At 42.8% G+C, this 16,211-nt stretch overlaps 1 protein-coding gene across 1 annotated transcript in view; it reads right to left on the minus strand.

Annotated features, from left to right (window-relative positions):
* BANK1 (B cell scaffold protein with ankyrin repeats 1) overlaps positions 1-16,211 on the minus strand; it is a 187,310-nt gene that overhangs the window by 93,086 nt on the left and 78,013 nt on the right. The window contains exon 7 of the mRNA XM_048508832.1: positions 11,378-11,574. Coding sequence (XP_048364789.1) covers positions 11,378-11,574 — 197 coding nt within the window. The remainder of the gene's footprint in view (positions 1-11,377; positions 11,575-16,211) is intronic.

Genomic DNA, 16,211 nt, shown 5'->3' on the forward strand with positions numbered 1-16,211 from the left:
GGTGCCCCATCCCCCATTGTTTCCAATGGGAGCTAATAGGAAATGGGGGCTACAGTTTTGAGCCTCCATAACTTTGCCCCCCCCGAACCAAACTGCACCAAACCTGGGAGGTGTCATCAGGGCAGTCTCCTGATGAGACCCTGAAAGTTTTGAGACTGTGCCTTCAGAAATGCCCCCCCCAGCCTGCAACCCCTAGGAACATCAATACAGAAAACTCAATGCAGAACAAAGATTCTTGGGCAAATTTCTGGGATGTTCTTGCAGGGGGTGCATTTTTGGATGTATTGGCACCAAGATTTCAGGGTATCATCTGAAAACTGTCCTTATGGTACTCCCAAAGTTTGGTGCAGTTTGGTTTAGGGGGTCCAAAGTTATGGACCCTCAAAGGGGGTATCCCATCCCACATTCTTTGCTAAGGAGATGGGGGCTACCCTTTTGAGGGTCCATAACTTTGGACCCCCTGAACCAAACTGCACCAAACGTTGAGGGTGCCATCATGACAGTCTTCAGATGATACCCTGAAATTTTGGTGCTGATTCGTCCAAGAATGCCCTCCCTGCAAGAACATCCCGAAATTTGCCCAAGAATCTTTGTTCTGCATTGAGTTTTCTGCATTGCTGTCAATGGGGGTTGCAGGCTGGGGGGCACATTTTTGAAGGCACAGTCTCAAAACTTTCAGGGTCTCATCAGGAGACTGCCCTAATGATTCCCCCCAGGTTTGGTGCAGTTTGGTTCAGGGGGGCCAAAGTTACAGACCCTCAAAACGGTAGCCCCCATCTCCTATTAGCTCCCATTGGAAACAATGGGGGATAGGGGCACCCCTTTTGGGAGTCCATAAGTTGGACTCCCTGAACCAAAACTCACCAAACTTGGGGGTAGCATAAGGACAGTCTCCTGATGATACGCTGAAATTTTGGTGCTGCTAGCCTAAAAACTGCGCCCCCTGCTGGCCAAAAATGGAAAACCACTAAAAATACCTAAAAATAAACCCAGCATTTTGATGCCCCCCACAAGGTGATGCCCTGGGCAGCTGCCCACCTTGCCCAATGGGCATTACGCCAGTGCTGCAAAGTAAAGAGGTTTCCAAAATCAGTTCTACAGGCAAATCTCATTGCAAGGTAAGAAATTTATTTGATCGTAGAAATATTTTTGTAGCAGTCAAACAAACAAGAATAAGCTGTGCATGTTTGTGGAAGGGGTGGGGGTGGGATAGAGTATTGATGTGATCCCACAGAGGATTTCTACAGACAGCAGAGGTCAGGATTTTTGTTGACTGGGTTCCTCATCCTGTGAACCTCTGACTGTCCCCCATGTTATCCTCGGGGGTCCCCTGTCCTCCAATAGTAGTATTTCAGAGGCCATTCAGAGCTGCTGCAGGAAGCTAACCTAGTGTTAGTTTTCAAGACCAGAAGTGCATAGTTCCACTCAAGTTTCTCAGGGTTGCAAACCATAGTTTATTTAAACAAACAATGGTTAGTTGAGAATCTTTGATTTGTTTCAGAATGTTAAACTTGTCTTCAGTATCCCCACATATCAGGTCCATACACTGAAGACATTCAGTGAACGGTTTATGGTGTGTGCAAAGTCCTTGATTAATCCATGGTCAAAACCAATACTTCACATGACTTTAGTGTCACAATTCCAGAGCTGAGTTTTGTCTTCTGCAGACATTTGTAAACTAATGCTATCTACTGCTTCAGCAGATATTTTACTCATGTTAAGAGTTTAAATGATTGGGTGACTAAATGCTCCCTTTAACTTAATTTAATTATTGTATTTACATAAACGTACAAATAGCACAAGCATCAATACCAAGCTGTAGAAGACTGACAACAAAAGGCACAACTCTTTGGAGAATAAATGAGAATGTATTTGGCATGAGGCTTCATGAGAAACAGACTAATCTACTATGCTGCCTCAGATTGTGCAATAGCTGCGTGTAAACATTAAAAGTCATGATAAAGGGAAGTGTTTAGGGAGAGCTGTGAATAGTGAAAGATTTGCATCAGCAAAGATTAGCAACTTCAAATATAGAACACAATAAACACCGGTTTGCCACTATCCACAAACCAAAATAAGTAACACATCTGCTGTGCACAGGAAACACATTACTTATTTCTGTCTCTGGGTGGCAGAAGTTAACTGAAGTTAAGGACTCCTAGATGTTCTCCAAGGCCGTTTCCGCACAGGCAATTAATGGCGGCCTGGAGACGGTAAAAACACCGTCTCCAGGCCGCCATTCAGGCAGGCGAGCTGCATCGCGAAGCCGCGCTTTACCACCGCCGGGCCTTCAGCCCATTGCCGAGGTCGGCGTTTCCAAGTTTCCAGAGCCGCTTTGAAGCGCTCTTGTTGGGGAAACGCTGCTTCAAAGCCACTGCCGAAGCGAACGGCAGTGGCTTCGCTGACGCTTCCCCACTCCGGTACTTACTTTGTCCCCGGGCCTCTGCGGTCGCCGGTGCTTTGGGGATACTGCCCTGCGCCGCTGGAGCAGGCACGCAGGGCCAGGGGGCGTGTCCCCAGGCCTCGGCGATGCGCCAGAGGCCCGGGGACATGCCGGGTTGGCCGGGCGCCGGCGAATGCCGACCCGGCCGCTTCCGCCTTCGTGCGGAAACGGCCCAAGTTAATCGGAAGGCTTTTTGAAATGAGAAACAATTAGTTAATCTATTATAAATTTGTAGTCAGTTTTATATTCTATCCCTGTTTAAATATTAACACAATGGCCATCCCTTAGTATTTCCTAGTTGGCCATGCACATCTTCTATATCTCCATCCCACCGACATAAACTCCAAATTGTTTGCTCAAGCTCATTCTAGGAGTTGAAGAAGAAGAAGCAGAGAGAAGGGTTTTCTCTGACTGGCTCAGACCATGCAAAGAAATTCATTCTCTATCCAAGGTTCCAGAGAATCACCATCAGCCCAAGCAGGCAATGTTCAGCTAGGTAGACTAATCTAAAGCAGTTTCATATATTGCATTTATACCCAGACTGTGTGGGTCCCTCACTCAGGACTGTCTGTCTGGCAAGAGGTTGCAAGACTTTTTCTGTGATGGGGCCAGTCCTCTGGAATGACTCACTAGAATGAGTAAACAGTAAACACTTTCTGCATTCAGGAAAATGTGGTAAATGGTTACAAAGGGCATTTGGTGGACAGAAAATTGTTTTTATAGATAGGTTGTGCCATTTTTATCTTGCATATTGTTCTTACCTTGTTTGGCTACTGTTATATTGTTTTTTTATGCCTTGGTGGTTTTTTACTTGCCTTGAATCCAAAGTCAGAAAGTGGTGTTCAAGTATATTAAACATATGAATGACCAAATGGGATCCAGATAAAGTGCTTGGCTATACATGCAGAGAGTGGTCTCCAATGAATGACAAGAAGGATGAAAGGCTGTAAGAAGGAGCCATGGTCAATTTCTGGAATGGTTTCATGTGAATAGAAATGCTCAAGTTCCTCTTTTGTGGGTCACTAAGTATTTGAAGTATTTATGCACAGGGAAGTAATATTCTGCACTACTTTGGTTGCAAGGCTCCAGGAGCTTCTGAAGGTGGAGCATGAGGGATAGAGTCTAAAAACAGAACTGAAGCAAAGCTTAAGTCTTAGGCTTGGTAAATATCCTAAAAATTCAGTAAAATTTGGATTTGGATTTATTTGGGCATAAAATTATCTGTATGCCCGAATAAGACAAATACCATATTCGGATATCCCTGAATATTCGGGTAAATCCAAAAAATTTGGGTTCATTTGAATTTTTTTAATTTTTGGGTGTTCTTTTTATATTTTGGCCTTCAGGGGGCGCATTTTAAAAACTAGCAGAGTATAGCTTTTAATTTCAGAGTATAATCTGGGCACTGTTCTGACAATGGCCCCGAGTTTGGAAAAATTAGGTTCAAGGGGTCAATTTTTGCCCAAATATGCCCAAATTTGCCCAGATTTGGGCCGAATCTGGTATTTGTTGTATCCAAATATTCAAGTCTAGTAAGTATTAACATGATACATTAAATAATGTGAAATCCTAGAATCCTAGTTTCAATAAGACTATAGTCCCTAATAATTTTTCTAAGCAACTTTCTGAATCATTTAGTACAATGCAAATCTATTGCTTGCATCAAAAAGCCTGCTTGTTGCCTGGTGGTTCACACTCCCTTCCTGGTTTGCCACTGGGGAAGGCAGGTGTCTGTACTAGATGGATCTTTGATCTGATCTAGCAGGATTCTTTTGATGTTATTAAGAGCCCCATATGAGATTCCTTTATTGATCTTCAGTAGACAAGTGAAAAAGAAACAGGCTCTTTAAAAAGGACTTTGTTAAGATTGGTTTATTAGCAGTGGTGTTTTGTGATATCGATTCAGTCTCATTTACTGTTTTTCATTTGCTTTTATGATGTTTGGAATACTCTTGCTGTACACTTCTTTGATAGTTTTTTGGAAGAGAAGTATAAAATGTAAGTAAAAGGAAACAAATGGTACTGACAGGGAACAAATTGTAGGGTCATTCACACATCAAAATGGTGGCCGATGTTTTGTTTCAGGAAATTATGGTTGTGTGAAACAGCACCTGAAGTGGAATTTCCTTGGAGTACAGGCTCTATCTTGGTCAACATTTGTGTTCTTTGCTATTGCTGAACAACAACAAAAGCTAATAAAGATAATCTTAGTTTGCCAGCAATGTATACCTTTCTCACTAATTCGCATTACCTAATTAATTAAACAAACACATCACAAGTCATCCAAAATGCTTTTCTGAAGTCCATTATTCTGAATGGGTTCAAGAGGCTCACTGTATCTGTAATTTTCTTAATCAGAATTAAACAACCAAGCCACGAGTAGCAAAAAAACATTTTATGGATTTTCTATCACTCAATGTAAACCCTACAGCATCCTCCTTCTAATGAGCATTCCATTCATTGTGCTTAAATGACATCATCTGGAAACCATTTTAAAGTCTATAAGAGAATTGTCAATGGGCTGATTGGCATTCAGCCATTAGTAAAAGTTTTTAGTGCTGCCTTTCAGTTGGAACCTAGATGCTGTTGAGCAGCAAGTTGTCTACCTTTGCTGAAACTGAGCTGTATAGTCACTGACATAGACAACTAGATCAAAGGAGGAAGAACAGCACAGGTTTAGAAAGGGGGAGAAGATTTTACTATTTCAAGCTTTACTTAGAGAGTAAAAATATCCACTATGACAATGATGATAGGCCATGGATGCTGTCATATTGCTAAAACCAATGAGGTCTACTCTGGGAAAGAATCTGGGAGCCTCATGTAAATACCCAAACTACATGACATGGGAGATCCAGGATCAGTAAGTCCTGTAGCTGCCATTATAAAAAATGCTAAGAGTAGCCTGGGAAGAGGGTGGGACATAATACATGTCAAGGGCAAGTCATTGAGGAAGGAGGCTAACCTACTTTCCTCTGCTTTTATCATCGCATCCTTCAGTTTGGAGTTGTGGTTTGCCCTGTTTTCTCTTATAAGGTAATGACAGCTTTGTGGAGGATTGAGTTGTCTATAGGATGTTTATCAAAAAAACATAAGAACTAGCCTGCTGGATCAGACCAGAGTCCATCTAGTCCAGCACTCTGCTACTCGCAGTGGCCCACCAGGTGCCTTTGGGAGCTCACTTGCAGGATGTGAAAGCAATGGCCTTCTGCTGCTGCTGCTCCTGAGCACCTGGTCTGCTAAGGCATTTGCAATCTCAGATCAAGGAGGATCAAGATTGGTAGCCATAGATTGACTTCTCCTCCATAAATCTGTCCAAGCCCTTTTTAAAGCTATCCAGGTTAGTGGCCATCACCACCTCCTGTGGCAGCATATTCCAAACACCAATCACACATTGTGTGAAGAAGTGCTTCCTTTTATTATCATGCCTCTCCTGCAAAGAACTTCAGACAGTGTATGCAATTGGTCCCTCTGTGATTTATACTTATAGTGGCTCAGGTGAATCAGGTAGCCTGACTCAGAATGACAACTCAGAGTCAACTGGTGAGCTGCATGACTGAGAGGGGATTCGAACACAGATCTCCACAGGCATTCTGATCATGCTTTGTAATTTCATTGAGAATGCTGTATTGTGAAAACAGTGCAGGGAGAACAAGTTACACGGCTGTTATTCTGACAAAGTGCTAGTGGTGGAAACAAGTGGCTATAAGGTGAAGGTATGTTTACACTGCACATTTACACCACACTGAAATGACAGAGTAGGTTTAAGAGAAGGATGAGGGGCAAAATCCCAGAACTGATGGCACTGTTTTGTCTTCCAAAGGAGATCAAAATAATATACAGTAGGATATTTTATTTGCGCTTACAATCATATCTGCTTTGGCAAAAGAAAAAACACCAACTGAATTCCAAGCTTCAGAAGTATGTATTCATTTAAGAAAGTGGGAAGTATCCGAAACAGATATCCATCTTTCTAAAGTCTATCTTAATGCTACAAATTCTAGTGAATAGCAGCAGACTGTAACAGCGGTACTTTCACTGAATTTTTATTCTTTGGGGAATGGTTGCTAGGGATACCGTGAGACTAGAACTTATTTTCTAGATCACTGACTATGGCACTAAGGTTGCAAATATTCCTTTGTTAGGATCATGTTCAGCACTGGATGAATGTAATTTCCACATATTTGGTTAAATAATTTCACATTTCAGTACTAGTACAGAAATTTGATTCCTAGTACAAAATGTTCACTTGGTAAATTCGGAGGACTATGAACACAAAGGTTGTTGCTCTAAACTGCTGGTATGGCATAATATTGGAAGAGAATGAACTATGAACTCATCTAAATTCGGGGCCTTGAGATTGCTCAAAAATCTCCAGACTGGATGTGTTCCCTTGGGGAACATGGCAAGTTCAGATAGTGGGCTCAATGGCATTATGTATTTACTGAGCTCCCTTTTCTCTCTAAAGACCACCTTCCTCATGCTGCACCCCAAACCTCCAAGGATTTTCTATCCCAGAGTTCATAGCCCTAAATCTCACCCTGCTAGGATTTCACTGTGGCCTTACACCACTCTCTCTCTCATCCATTGTCTGAAGAATGGATATAATTATGATAACCTGCCTTATAGGACCATTGAAAGGATTATAAGACAGGTGAGGTGCTTTGAATACCCAATGCTAAGCATTATGACTCCATAAACTACTAACAAATGGACTGCAAGAACATGCTTATGAACATTTAAGAGATGGTGTATTTATTACACAGGAAGGTGGGCATGGCAAAGCTGATGTTTCCCCTGTATTTGCTGGAACAGCGTAACGATTAAAAAGTTTTGCTTGACATGACTAAAGATGCAACTGAATATGTATTGCCGTTAGATCAGCTTGTTATCCTTTGTAACCACAATACAATGGCAATACATATTAAAGATCCTGTCCAAATAGCTTACCACCAAGCAATTTGTTGAAAATATGTTTGCTGATTGCAAATGCATTAATGCATTTGCAACCAAAAAACCCTCTGCAAATGGCATCAGTTAAGGGATGACTTGTGGAGTAATGTGAAATTGGATAAATTAACACAATTCATTTGAACTCTACAAAATCTGTCTAAAGGAGATAATAGTTATCAACCTTGCACTTTAAGTATCAGATTTGGTACCATGTATTACGTCTTCAAAATATATTGGCTATGAATATTGCATAACTATGCAAATATGAGCAAATGTAACCCCTATGCCCAGAATGGGTTGGCCCAGAATGGGTTGACCCAGTAAGGGGGTGGAGACTCGGTGCAGCAGAGAGGCTGCAAGAGCTCTTTTGCAGAAGAAGCAAGGCTACCAGACTCGGACCTTGATTTCTATAAGCCCTTAACACCTTGTTAAGGTAATTTCAATATTGTTGGGAGCTACTGGGAAGGTAGCGTTGCGTTGTTTTGCTGTGTTGTAAAATGTTGGAGTTTTCTATTGTTTCAGGGTGTCTTTTGTGGTTGTAATGGGTGAGAGTTCTCCTGAAACCTTCTCATCGATGTTGTAGGTAACCTGTTCATCAAGCCCTTGGAGTCTTCAGGAGCCAACCACCAGCAGGAAGAAATTGGACTTGGCAATATCAGTAGACTGTAAATAGAAGGACTTGAAATGCAACCTGAACAGGACCTTGAATTGTAACGTTAAATGTTGATGTTTAATGTTAATTGTAAAGAGAAGTAAACCATATTGTTGTTTAAAAATTGTTGTTGCAACTCATTCCAAGTACTGCCCCACAGAACTCACAAGCTGAGGTTACACAAACTTAGCACCCGTCTGTTCTTCTTTTTGTTTGTTTCTCTTTGTTTTTATATGTTCGTATTATTCACTTTTCTTCTTAGCATTATCATTAAGAAACAACATGTGAAAAGCAACAATGTAACATTATTAATCGCTGTTTTAATGGGGTTTTATTGTGACTATTGTTTTATTGTGTTGTTCACCGCCCAGAGCCCTTCGGGGGAGGGGCGGTATATAAAACCAATTATAAATAAATAAAATAAACAGTAAATAAAACTTCAGTGCTGCCATATAGTTCAGCATCCTGTTTCCCATAGTGCTCTGCAAGATGTTCCTGGAAAGCCCACAGGCACTCAGAGGCCGCAGACTTCCCACTCTTGTTCCTATTGAATATTCAGAATTAGACAAGCTTTGAACATGGAGGCTTCGTTTAGCCAACAGGCCTGATAGCCGCTGGCAGTCATGACTAGATTTTGTAGCAGTGAATTCCATAATGTGTTGTGTGAAGCAATACCTCCTTAGTCAGCCCTGCCTTTCAATTGTGTCAAGTGCTCTTGAGTTCAGGTAATTATTGTTCATGTGAACCTGCCCATCATCCTCATAGGCCCTGTTATGTCTGTTACCACTGCTAAGAATGAGGTGAGTAAGGACAGAGGTGTAGCTCCAAGGAGGTGTGGGGATGCGTGACGCACTGGGTGTGCATGCCTGTGGGGTATGGCGAGGGCATTCTGGGGGCATGGCGAAGTCATGGTGGGGGTGTTCTGGGGCATGGCGGGAGTGTTCTGGGGTGGGACGGGGCATTCCAGGGTGGGGCAGGGGTGTTCCAGGTTGGGACGGGGGCAGAGGATTTCCCCCCTTGCTACGCCTCTGAGTAAGGATCAAAGACAGGATCTTTTATAGACCTTCTTTGTTGAAGCCCTGAAATGGTAGAATATCTCTACAGTGGTTCACCTGCACCAAACCTGTGGATTTTAGTTTTCCCAGCAGTAATACAGAATTACCACCTAAACTGTCAAGTCACAGATAAAATAAATGACCTGAGTAACAATTATGTCAGTATTCAAATGAGCATCTGGACATAAGGACGGCTCATTGTGGAAGACCACCTTTCAAGCTGTTGCAGGAAATTCCTGGAAACAGGTTAAGCTGACTTGCTTTGTTTGGCTCCAGGCCACCTATCAAGAGAGACAGCTTCTTTTTATTGCTGTCTATTACAAAGTTACTGTGAAAGGAACAAGATGAGCAGTCTTATGCACACAATGACATCATAGCATACTTTTTTTAAAATGGGTGAAAGGTTCACAATTGGCAGTTAGAAATGCTAGCTCCAATCCAAAGTGATCACAACCCATGAATTCTTCTTGGGTACAAATTGCAAACTAAACTGGGAAAGACTGCTCCCTCCTAAGGATGCCAGCCCCCAGGTGGGACCTGGGGATCCCCAAAATTACAGCTCATCTACAGACTACAGAGAAAATGGATGGGTGGACTCTATGGCATTATATTCCAGTGAGGTCTGTGTCCTTCCTGTGCTCCGTCCCCAAATCTCTAGGAGTTTCCCAACCTGGGTCTGCCAACCCTCCTCCCTCCTTGTTCTGACTTAAATGGCTGCTCCAATGACAGAAGACAGGCAAGGTAAGATGTTGGGAGGATGTCGCTTTTCAGTCACCTAGAAGACAGCTCTGGCAAAATCCGATGTTATTTCCAAGTCAGCATTCTGGCACTGAACACCCTGATTCTCGTACAGATGCCATGGAACAGAGCCAGCAGGGTGTTGTGGTTAAAGTGACCGACTAGGATCTGGAAAACCCAGGCTGGAATTCCCATTCTGACACAGAAGATTGCTGGGTAACTTTGGGCCAGTCGTAAACTCTCAGGCTAACCTACCACACAGCGTTGTTGTGAGGATAAAATGGAGGCAAGGAAAATGACGTAAACCACTTTGGGTCCCCATTGGGGGGAAAGGTGGTACATAAATAAAGTTAAATAAAATTTTAAAAACATACCAGGATTGTTTTGTGAGAATAAATGGAGGAGTTGAGAATTGTAAACAGCTTTGGGTTCCCATTGGGGAGAAAAGTAGGGTATAAATATATAAATCCATCTTTACTTAAACTGGGGTTGGCTACAACCATCTATTGTGAGTTACAGCCTAGGGGCTCTATTTTTTTCACAGCACAATTTTGGGAGACAACAGGTTGCCTCAAGATCAGGTAGTATGAGAAAAGTGGTCTATAAGTTAATACGACTCCCTGATCCCTCCCTCCTGATGATGGTTTCGCACATGTGAAGACCTGGCTTTGTCGGGACTTTTGCTGTAGCTGCGGATCTCTGTTACTTGTATGCAGCTATTTAGATTCCACCAGCACCATCTCATCAAGGAGACAGCCCCTGCCTTACTGTGCCTGAGGCCAGCCTGGAAGAGAACACATGCTCCTGCGACAGAACACATGCTGGGCAATCTGTTCTTCCCCTTCCTCCTTCTGTGACTAAGAAATGAATACGGCCATTTTGGCTGCATCTCATGAAACGCCGAGAAGGAAAAACATTCCTTTGATCCTGCTCCACTAATGGGCCACTTCTGCTCAGGAACTTAGTATGATTATGGCTCACCTTGCTTCAAAGTAAAGCGCACTGACGTTTGGCTGGGAAAGATCAGGGATGTACAAAAGCTGTCTCTTCATTTTGGGAGCATGTTGGCACAGGTTGTTCAGGATGCATTTGCAAGAACGGATATGCGATTTTGACAATGCGGTTCCAAATCATTGTCGCGCGTCATAAGTGGCATAATCTACAAGGTTGTGTATGTTCTCTCATTCACAAGGCAAGGACAGCAGTGTAAATTAATGCAGACCCAAACCAATTGCTATCGCTTGCATAATCAGCAGAACGCCACATAGCTTTGTCGAGAAAGCCGTCGCCTTCTTTTTAAAATGCAACTCATAACGTTTGCAAACCTGCTGCTTGTTCAGGACGTTTATCTACAACTGTCAATGCGTATCCCCCCCTCCTTTTCAAATGGAAGAACTAAGATACTCTCTGTGGCATTTCTGTGGCTGATGTCCCTACTTCTCTTAAAGAAAACTGTCTTCTCTGCCAGCACCTGCAGCAGTTCCTGAGAAGCTAGTTATACATATTATATGAGTTTTGCACAAAAGTACAGATACTTACTGACAATTCTTTCATGATCTCCTGAATCTCTTTCTGGCTGTGCTTTTCTGCAACACATGCTGGGCTTTCTCCATACTTATTGGTTACCTTGCAAGCTTGAATAGCCCCAGGATGTTGGAGGAGAACAGTAGCAAGGTTCTTTAGGCCAAATTTAGCTGCACAGTGGAGAAGAGTAGGAAGTTCTTCCAAATGAGAATCTGCATTGTGAAACAAACATAAGCACTACATTTTTTAAAAAAATCTTTGGTTCATACATTTACTTTGAAAGTATGGACAAAGTGGTTGTTCACTTTAAAAAAAATCAATATAATCCTGCCTGCACTTATTGATAATCATGAGGGAATCAGTCACATGAACACATGAAGCTGTCTTATATTGAATCATTAGTAAATCAAGGTCATTATTGTCTGCCCAAACAGCCAGTGGCTCTCCAGGCTGTTGGACCTTGGTCTTTGATATCATCTACTTCCTGATCCAACTGGAGATGACAAGGTGTGAACCTTGGACCTTTTGCACACAAAGAAGATGCTCTGCCATTGAGACACGGCCCCTTTCCATATAACCTGTCACCAGCCCAATATTTAGGGTTGCCAAGTCCTCCCTGTCCGCTGGTAGGGGATGGGGAGGTAAGGTTGCTAGTTCCATGTTGGGAAACTCCTGGAGATTTGGAGGTGGAGCCCAGAGAGGAGAGATACCTCAGGGGAGTACAATACCATAGACTCCACCCTCCAAAGCATCTATTTTCTCCATGGGAACTGATCTCTGGCGATGAGCGGTAATTCCAGGTGATCTCCAGATCCCACCTGAAGGCTTTAATCCCTAACCACCTTGCTCCTCTAGCTTTCTTGCCCAAGAATTAGAATTTTGTGGACTTTATACCTCTTCCCCTAGCCCCTTTCCTAAGCAATGGGGTTAGCTTGGAATTTCTTAACAATAAATCCCAGCCTAGTCTTCATTGCTTACGGAGAAGAAGCTGAGGAGGAGGTGGGGTTCCCAATACTGCTATGAGGATGGATTATGATTATGTGAAGGCATTTTTTTCTCTCCCACCCCTCAATTCTTTGGGGATGGATAAATGAAAGACTTAGAAAGAGATTCTCCCCCCACCCCCACAGTATCTCAAGGCACTGTTTCTCAGTGAAGGTTAAGAACATAAGAACGTAAGAACAAGCCAGCTGGATCAGACCAGAGTCCATCTAGTCCAGCTCTCTGCTACTTGCAGTGGCCCACCAGGTGCCTTTGGGAGCTCACATACAGGATGTGAAAGCAATGGCCTTCTGCGGCTGTTGCTCCCGAGCACCTGGACTGTTAAGGCATTTGCAATCTCAGATCAAAGAGGATCAAGATTGGTAGCCATAACTCGACTTCTCCTCCATAAATCTGTCCAAGCCCCTTTTAAAGCTATCCAGGTTAGTGGCCATCACCACCTCCTGTGGCAGCATATTATTCCAAAACACCAATCATGTGTTGCGTGAAGAAGTGTTTCCTTTTATTAGTCCTAATTCTTCCCCCCAGCATTTTCAATGGATGCCCCCTGGTTCTAGTATTGTGAGAAAGAGAGAAAAATTTCTGTCAACATTTTCTACCCCATGCATAATTTTATAGACTTCAATCATATCCCCCCTCAGACGTCTCCTCTCCAAACTAAAGAGTCCCAAACGCTGCAGCCTCTCCTCATAAGGAAGGTGCTCTAGTCCCTCAATCATCAAGGCTGTTAAGGAACAAAACTACACAGCAGCGGGAAGTCAGCAATTGGTTAGATCTACTCAGCTTTTCCATGGGTCCTCTTTGACTACTAAAAAGGCTTTGGGGGATCATAAAACCTGCATGGACAAAACCCTGTGGGATGGGGAAGGGCACTATAATAAGGACAGGGATTGGTTGGGACTCAGTCAAAAGGCTGGTTGGATCCAACCCCTAGTGTTCAGGTGAGTTTACAAGTCCCATTTCATTACTATTCATTTCCACAACAGTCAGAACTCCTTTTAATGATGTTCTTCTCTTTAAAGATAACATCTTCTGCAAGGAACAGGAAGTCAGACAAGTTATTACAGCTGATAATTAATGAGTATTCCTCTCCCTTTCACTTCTTGCAAAAAGACAATTCAACTCCCAGTGATGCATATTTGTTATCAATAAGCTTTAAATGCTCATTTCTCCTTCGTGGCCTAATTAAACACAACATTTCTAGAGGGGATATAGTGTAGTAATTGGACATATAATGGCTTTTCCCCCTCAGCCCCTCAATCACCCAGAATTACAGTTGCAGTTAGAATGTGTGAAGAATATCAGTTTGTTAAGCATCCAGACAGTTTAGGATGGCTGTTACCGTAATTGTACATTTGGGGGCGAGGTCATTAACCACGGTTCTGAAATAACAGGACAGGAGGTTGTGGTCCCTTTTATTTGCCACTTGGGATGCTTATGAAGAAGGTTAACTTAAATCAGTTGATTGCTACACAGCATCTATTGTTAGCGGCTGCAGCAATCTTAGTGGTGGTGGACAGAATTCTTTCTTCATGCCATTGGGAAGGTGCATTTTAAATACAAGGGATACACTCACAGTGCAACTGGAAAAGGAGGGGTTTTTAATGTGAGGAAAATTAACAGTGCTCACATTTATTTCTTTGCTTCTAAAACCTATAAGTTGCATTTCTAGTCCAGATGGGGCACCCGGAGCAATTTACTGTGCAATACCACTGCGCAAGCCAAATTTGCAAGACAACAAACAGCAAATGTGATTAAAAATAGCAACACCCCCCCAATTCACAACCCAAGCATGAAAGAAATCATGGAGGCACAAGACTCAGTTTCCAGGTCATAACACTAACAGCACAATCCAGATCCCAGAGGCGGCCAGGGACAGCACCACTCCAGTGCTGCCCTACCACCTCCAGAGGGCTTTCAAGCAGCGTGGGAAGATAGAAAAGCCAAAAGGCCTCCCCAGCCACCTGAAGCCCTCCATAGAGGAAAACACCTTTGGGGTGGTGTAAGTCCATCCTCCCTACCACCAGCGTTCCAGTGGCAAAAGCCTAGTGGGATCCAACTAATGTCAGCTCTGCCTCTGGGAACATCCCTGGGTCACCCCAGTTGCACCAGCTTACAGGATAGGCTGGTTACAAGTTAGGCTGATGCAACTCTGCCCTCCTGGCCACTTATACCAGCTGGGAGGGCAAATGCATTGGAGCAAGCCAGCACTGCCTCCTATGGCCATTCCACCCCCTCCCCTCATCTAGATTGGGATGTAATAAAAGTTAAGAAAAAAAGCACATTACGTTCTAGTAGGCCATTGTCAGCGTATACCAGTTGCTCAATGAGTATGCATCTGCGGAGCCTGGGAACTAGGGGATCTTCATGCTCAAGCATGAAATTGCTGATCTTTTCACTTTAATATGCAACTTAGTATGCAACTCACTTTAATATGCAACACAGTAGCAAAATGTAAAGTGATGCACATAGGGGCAAAAAATCCAAACTTCACATACACACTGCAGGCATCAGTGCTATCAGTCACAGACCAGGAAAGGGATTTGGGTGTCTTTGTTGATAGTTCCATGGGAATGTCAACTCAATGCATGGCAGCTGTGAAAAAGGCAAACTCTATGCTGGGAATAATTAGGAAAGGAATTAATAATAAAACTGCAAAGATTGTCATGCCCTTAGATAAAGCAGTGGTGTGACCCCACTTGGAGTACTGTGTTCAGTTCTGGTCACCACATCTCAAAAAGGATATCAAAGACATAGAAAAAGTGCAGAGAGGGGAAACAAGGATGATTGAGGGACTGGAGCACCTTCCTCATGAGGAGACGCTGCAGCATTTGGGACTCTTTAGTTTGGAGAGAAGAAGTCTGAAGGGGGATATGATTGAAGTCTACAAAATTATGCATGGGGTAGAAAATGTTGACAGAGAGAAATTTTTCTCTCTTTCTCACAATACTAGAACCAGGGGGCATTCATTGAAAATGCTGGGGGGAAGAACTAGGACTAATAAAAGGAAACACTTCTTCACGCAACGTGTGATTGATCACATAGATCACATATTTTGTATGTAAAGAAACCCAGATTAGTCTGCAAAAAAAGAATCTCAGGCAAAGGAGATCGCTAGATAGGCTGACTCGCATATCATATTCTGAGGATGTATTTTATTTGCATTTGTCTATGTATTTCAAACTGAATTTGAATGAACATAAAGCATCTTTAGAGCATCTTAATAGCACACTATTGAGATCTTCTTTGTATAAATTCTTTAACTTCTATTATACTAGGATGACCCAGGTTGGAGATTATATTCTTTTATTATCCACATCTCTCTAAAAATTACCTCTTAACCTGAAAGCAATTTGATGAAGAAATATCACTTGAATTACTACCTCAAACATCGTTTTTTCTTACACTGCAGGATCTTTCAAAATCTTCCATCAAGAAACATTTGCAATCCACACAGCCTCACTAACATCTATGTCTTATGACAATGCAGGAGTGCCATGCATGTGCCATGTAGCACACGATCATTAGGGTCAAATGTGATAATGCAAGTTTTCTGTTGTGGCACAAAGGAACAATGGAAGAAGTGCCTGACTCTCAGTGCAACCCTAAAACCTTCTAACACTATTGCAGCAGTCTTAGAAGGGTGTACTTTTGTTTAGGATTGCACAGCCAATCTTTCCTCTCCTATTCCCAGGGCATCTAACAGCAACATCAAAGAAGATATTCTGATCCTCTGCTAAGGCCAAGGGTCACTGCAAGCACAGTGGAGAGTGCTTGGTCTCCTACAGGGCTTTCCAACCCCTGAATCAAGGTGCTCATCTAAAGATCACTTATGCTATTTGTTTAG

The sequence above is a fragment of the Sphaerodactylus townsendi genome, linkage group LG10, assembly GCF_021028975.2.
Source record: "Sphaerodactylus townsendi isolate TG3544 linkage group LG10, MPM_Stown_v2.3, whole genome shotgun sequence".
NCBI lineage: Eukaryota > Metazoa > Chordata > Lepidosauria > Squamata > Sphaerodactylidae > Sphaerodactylus > Sphaerodactylus townsendi.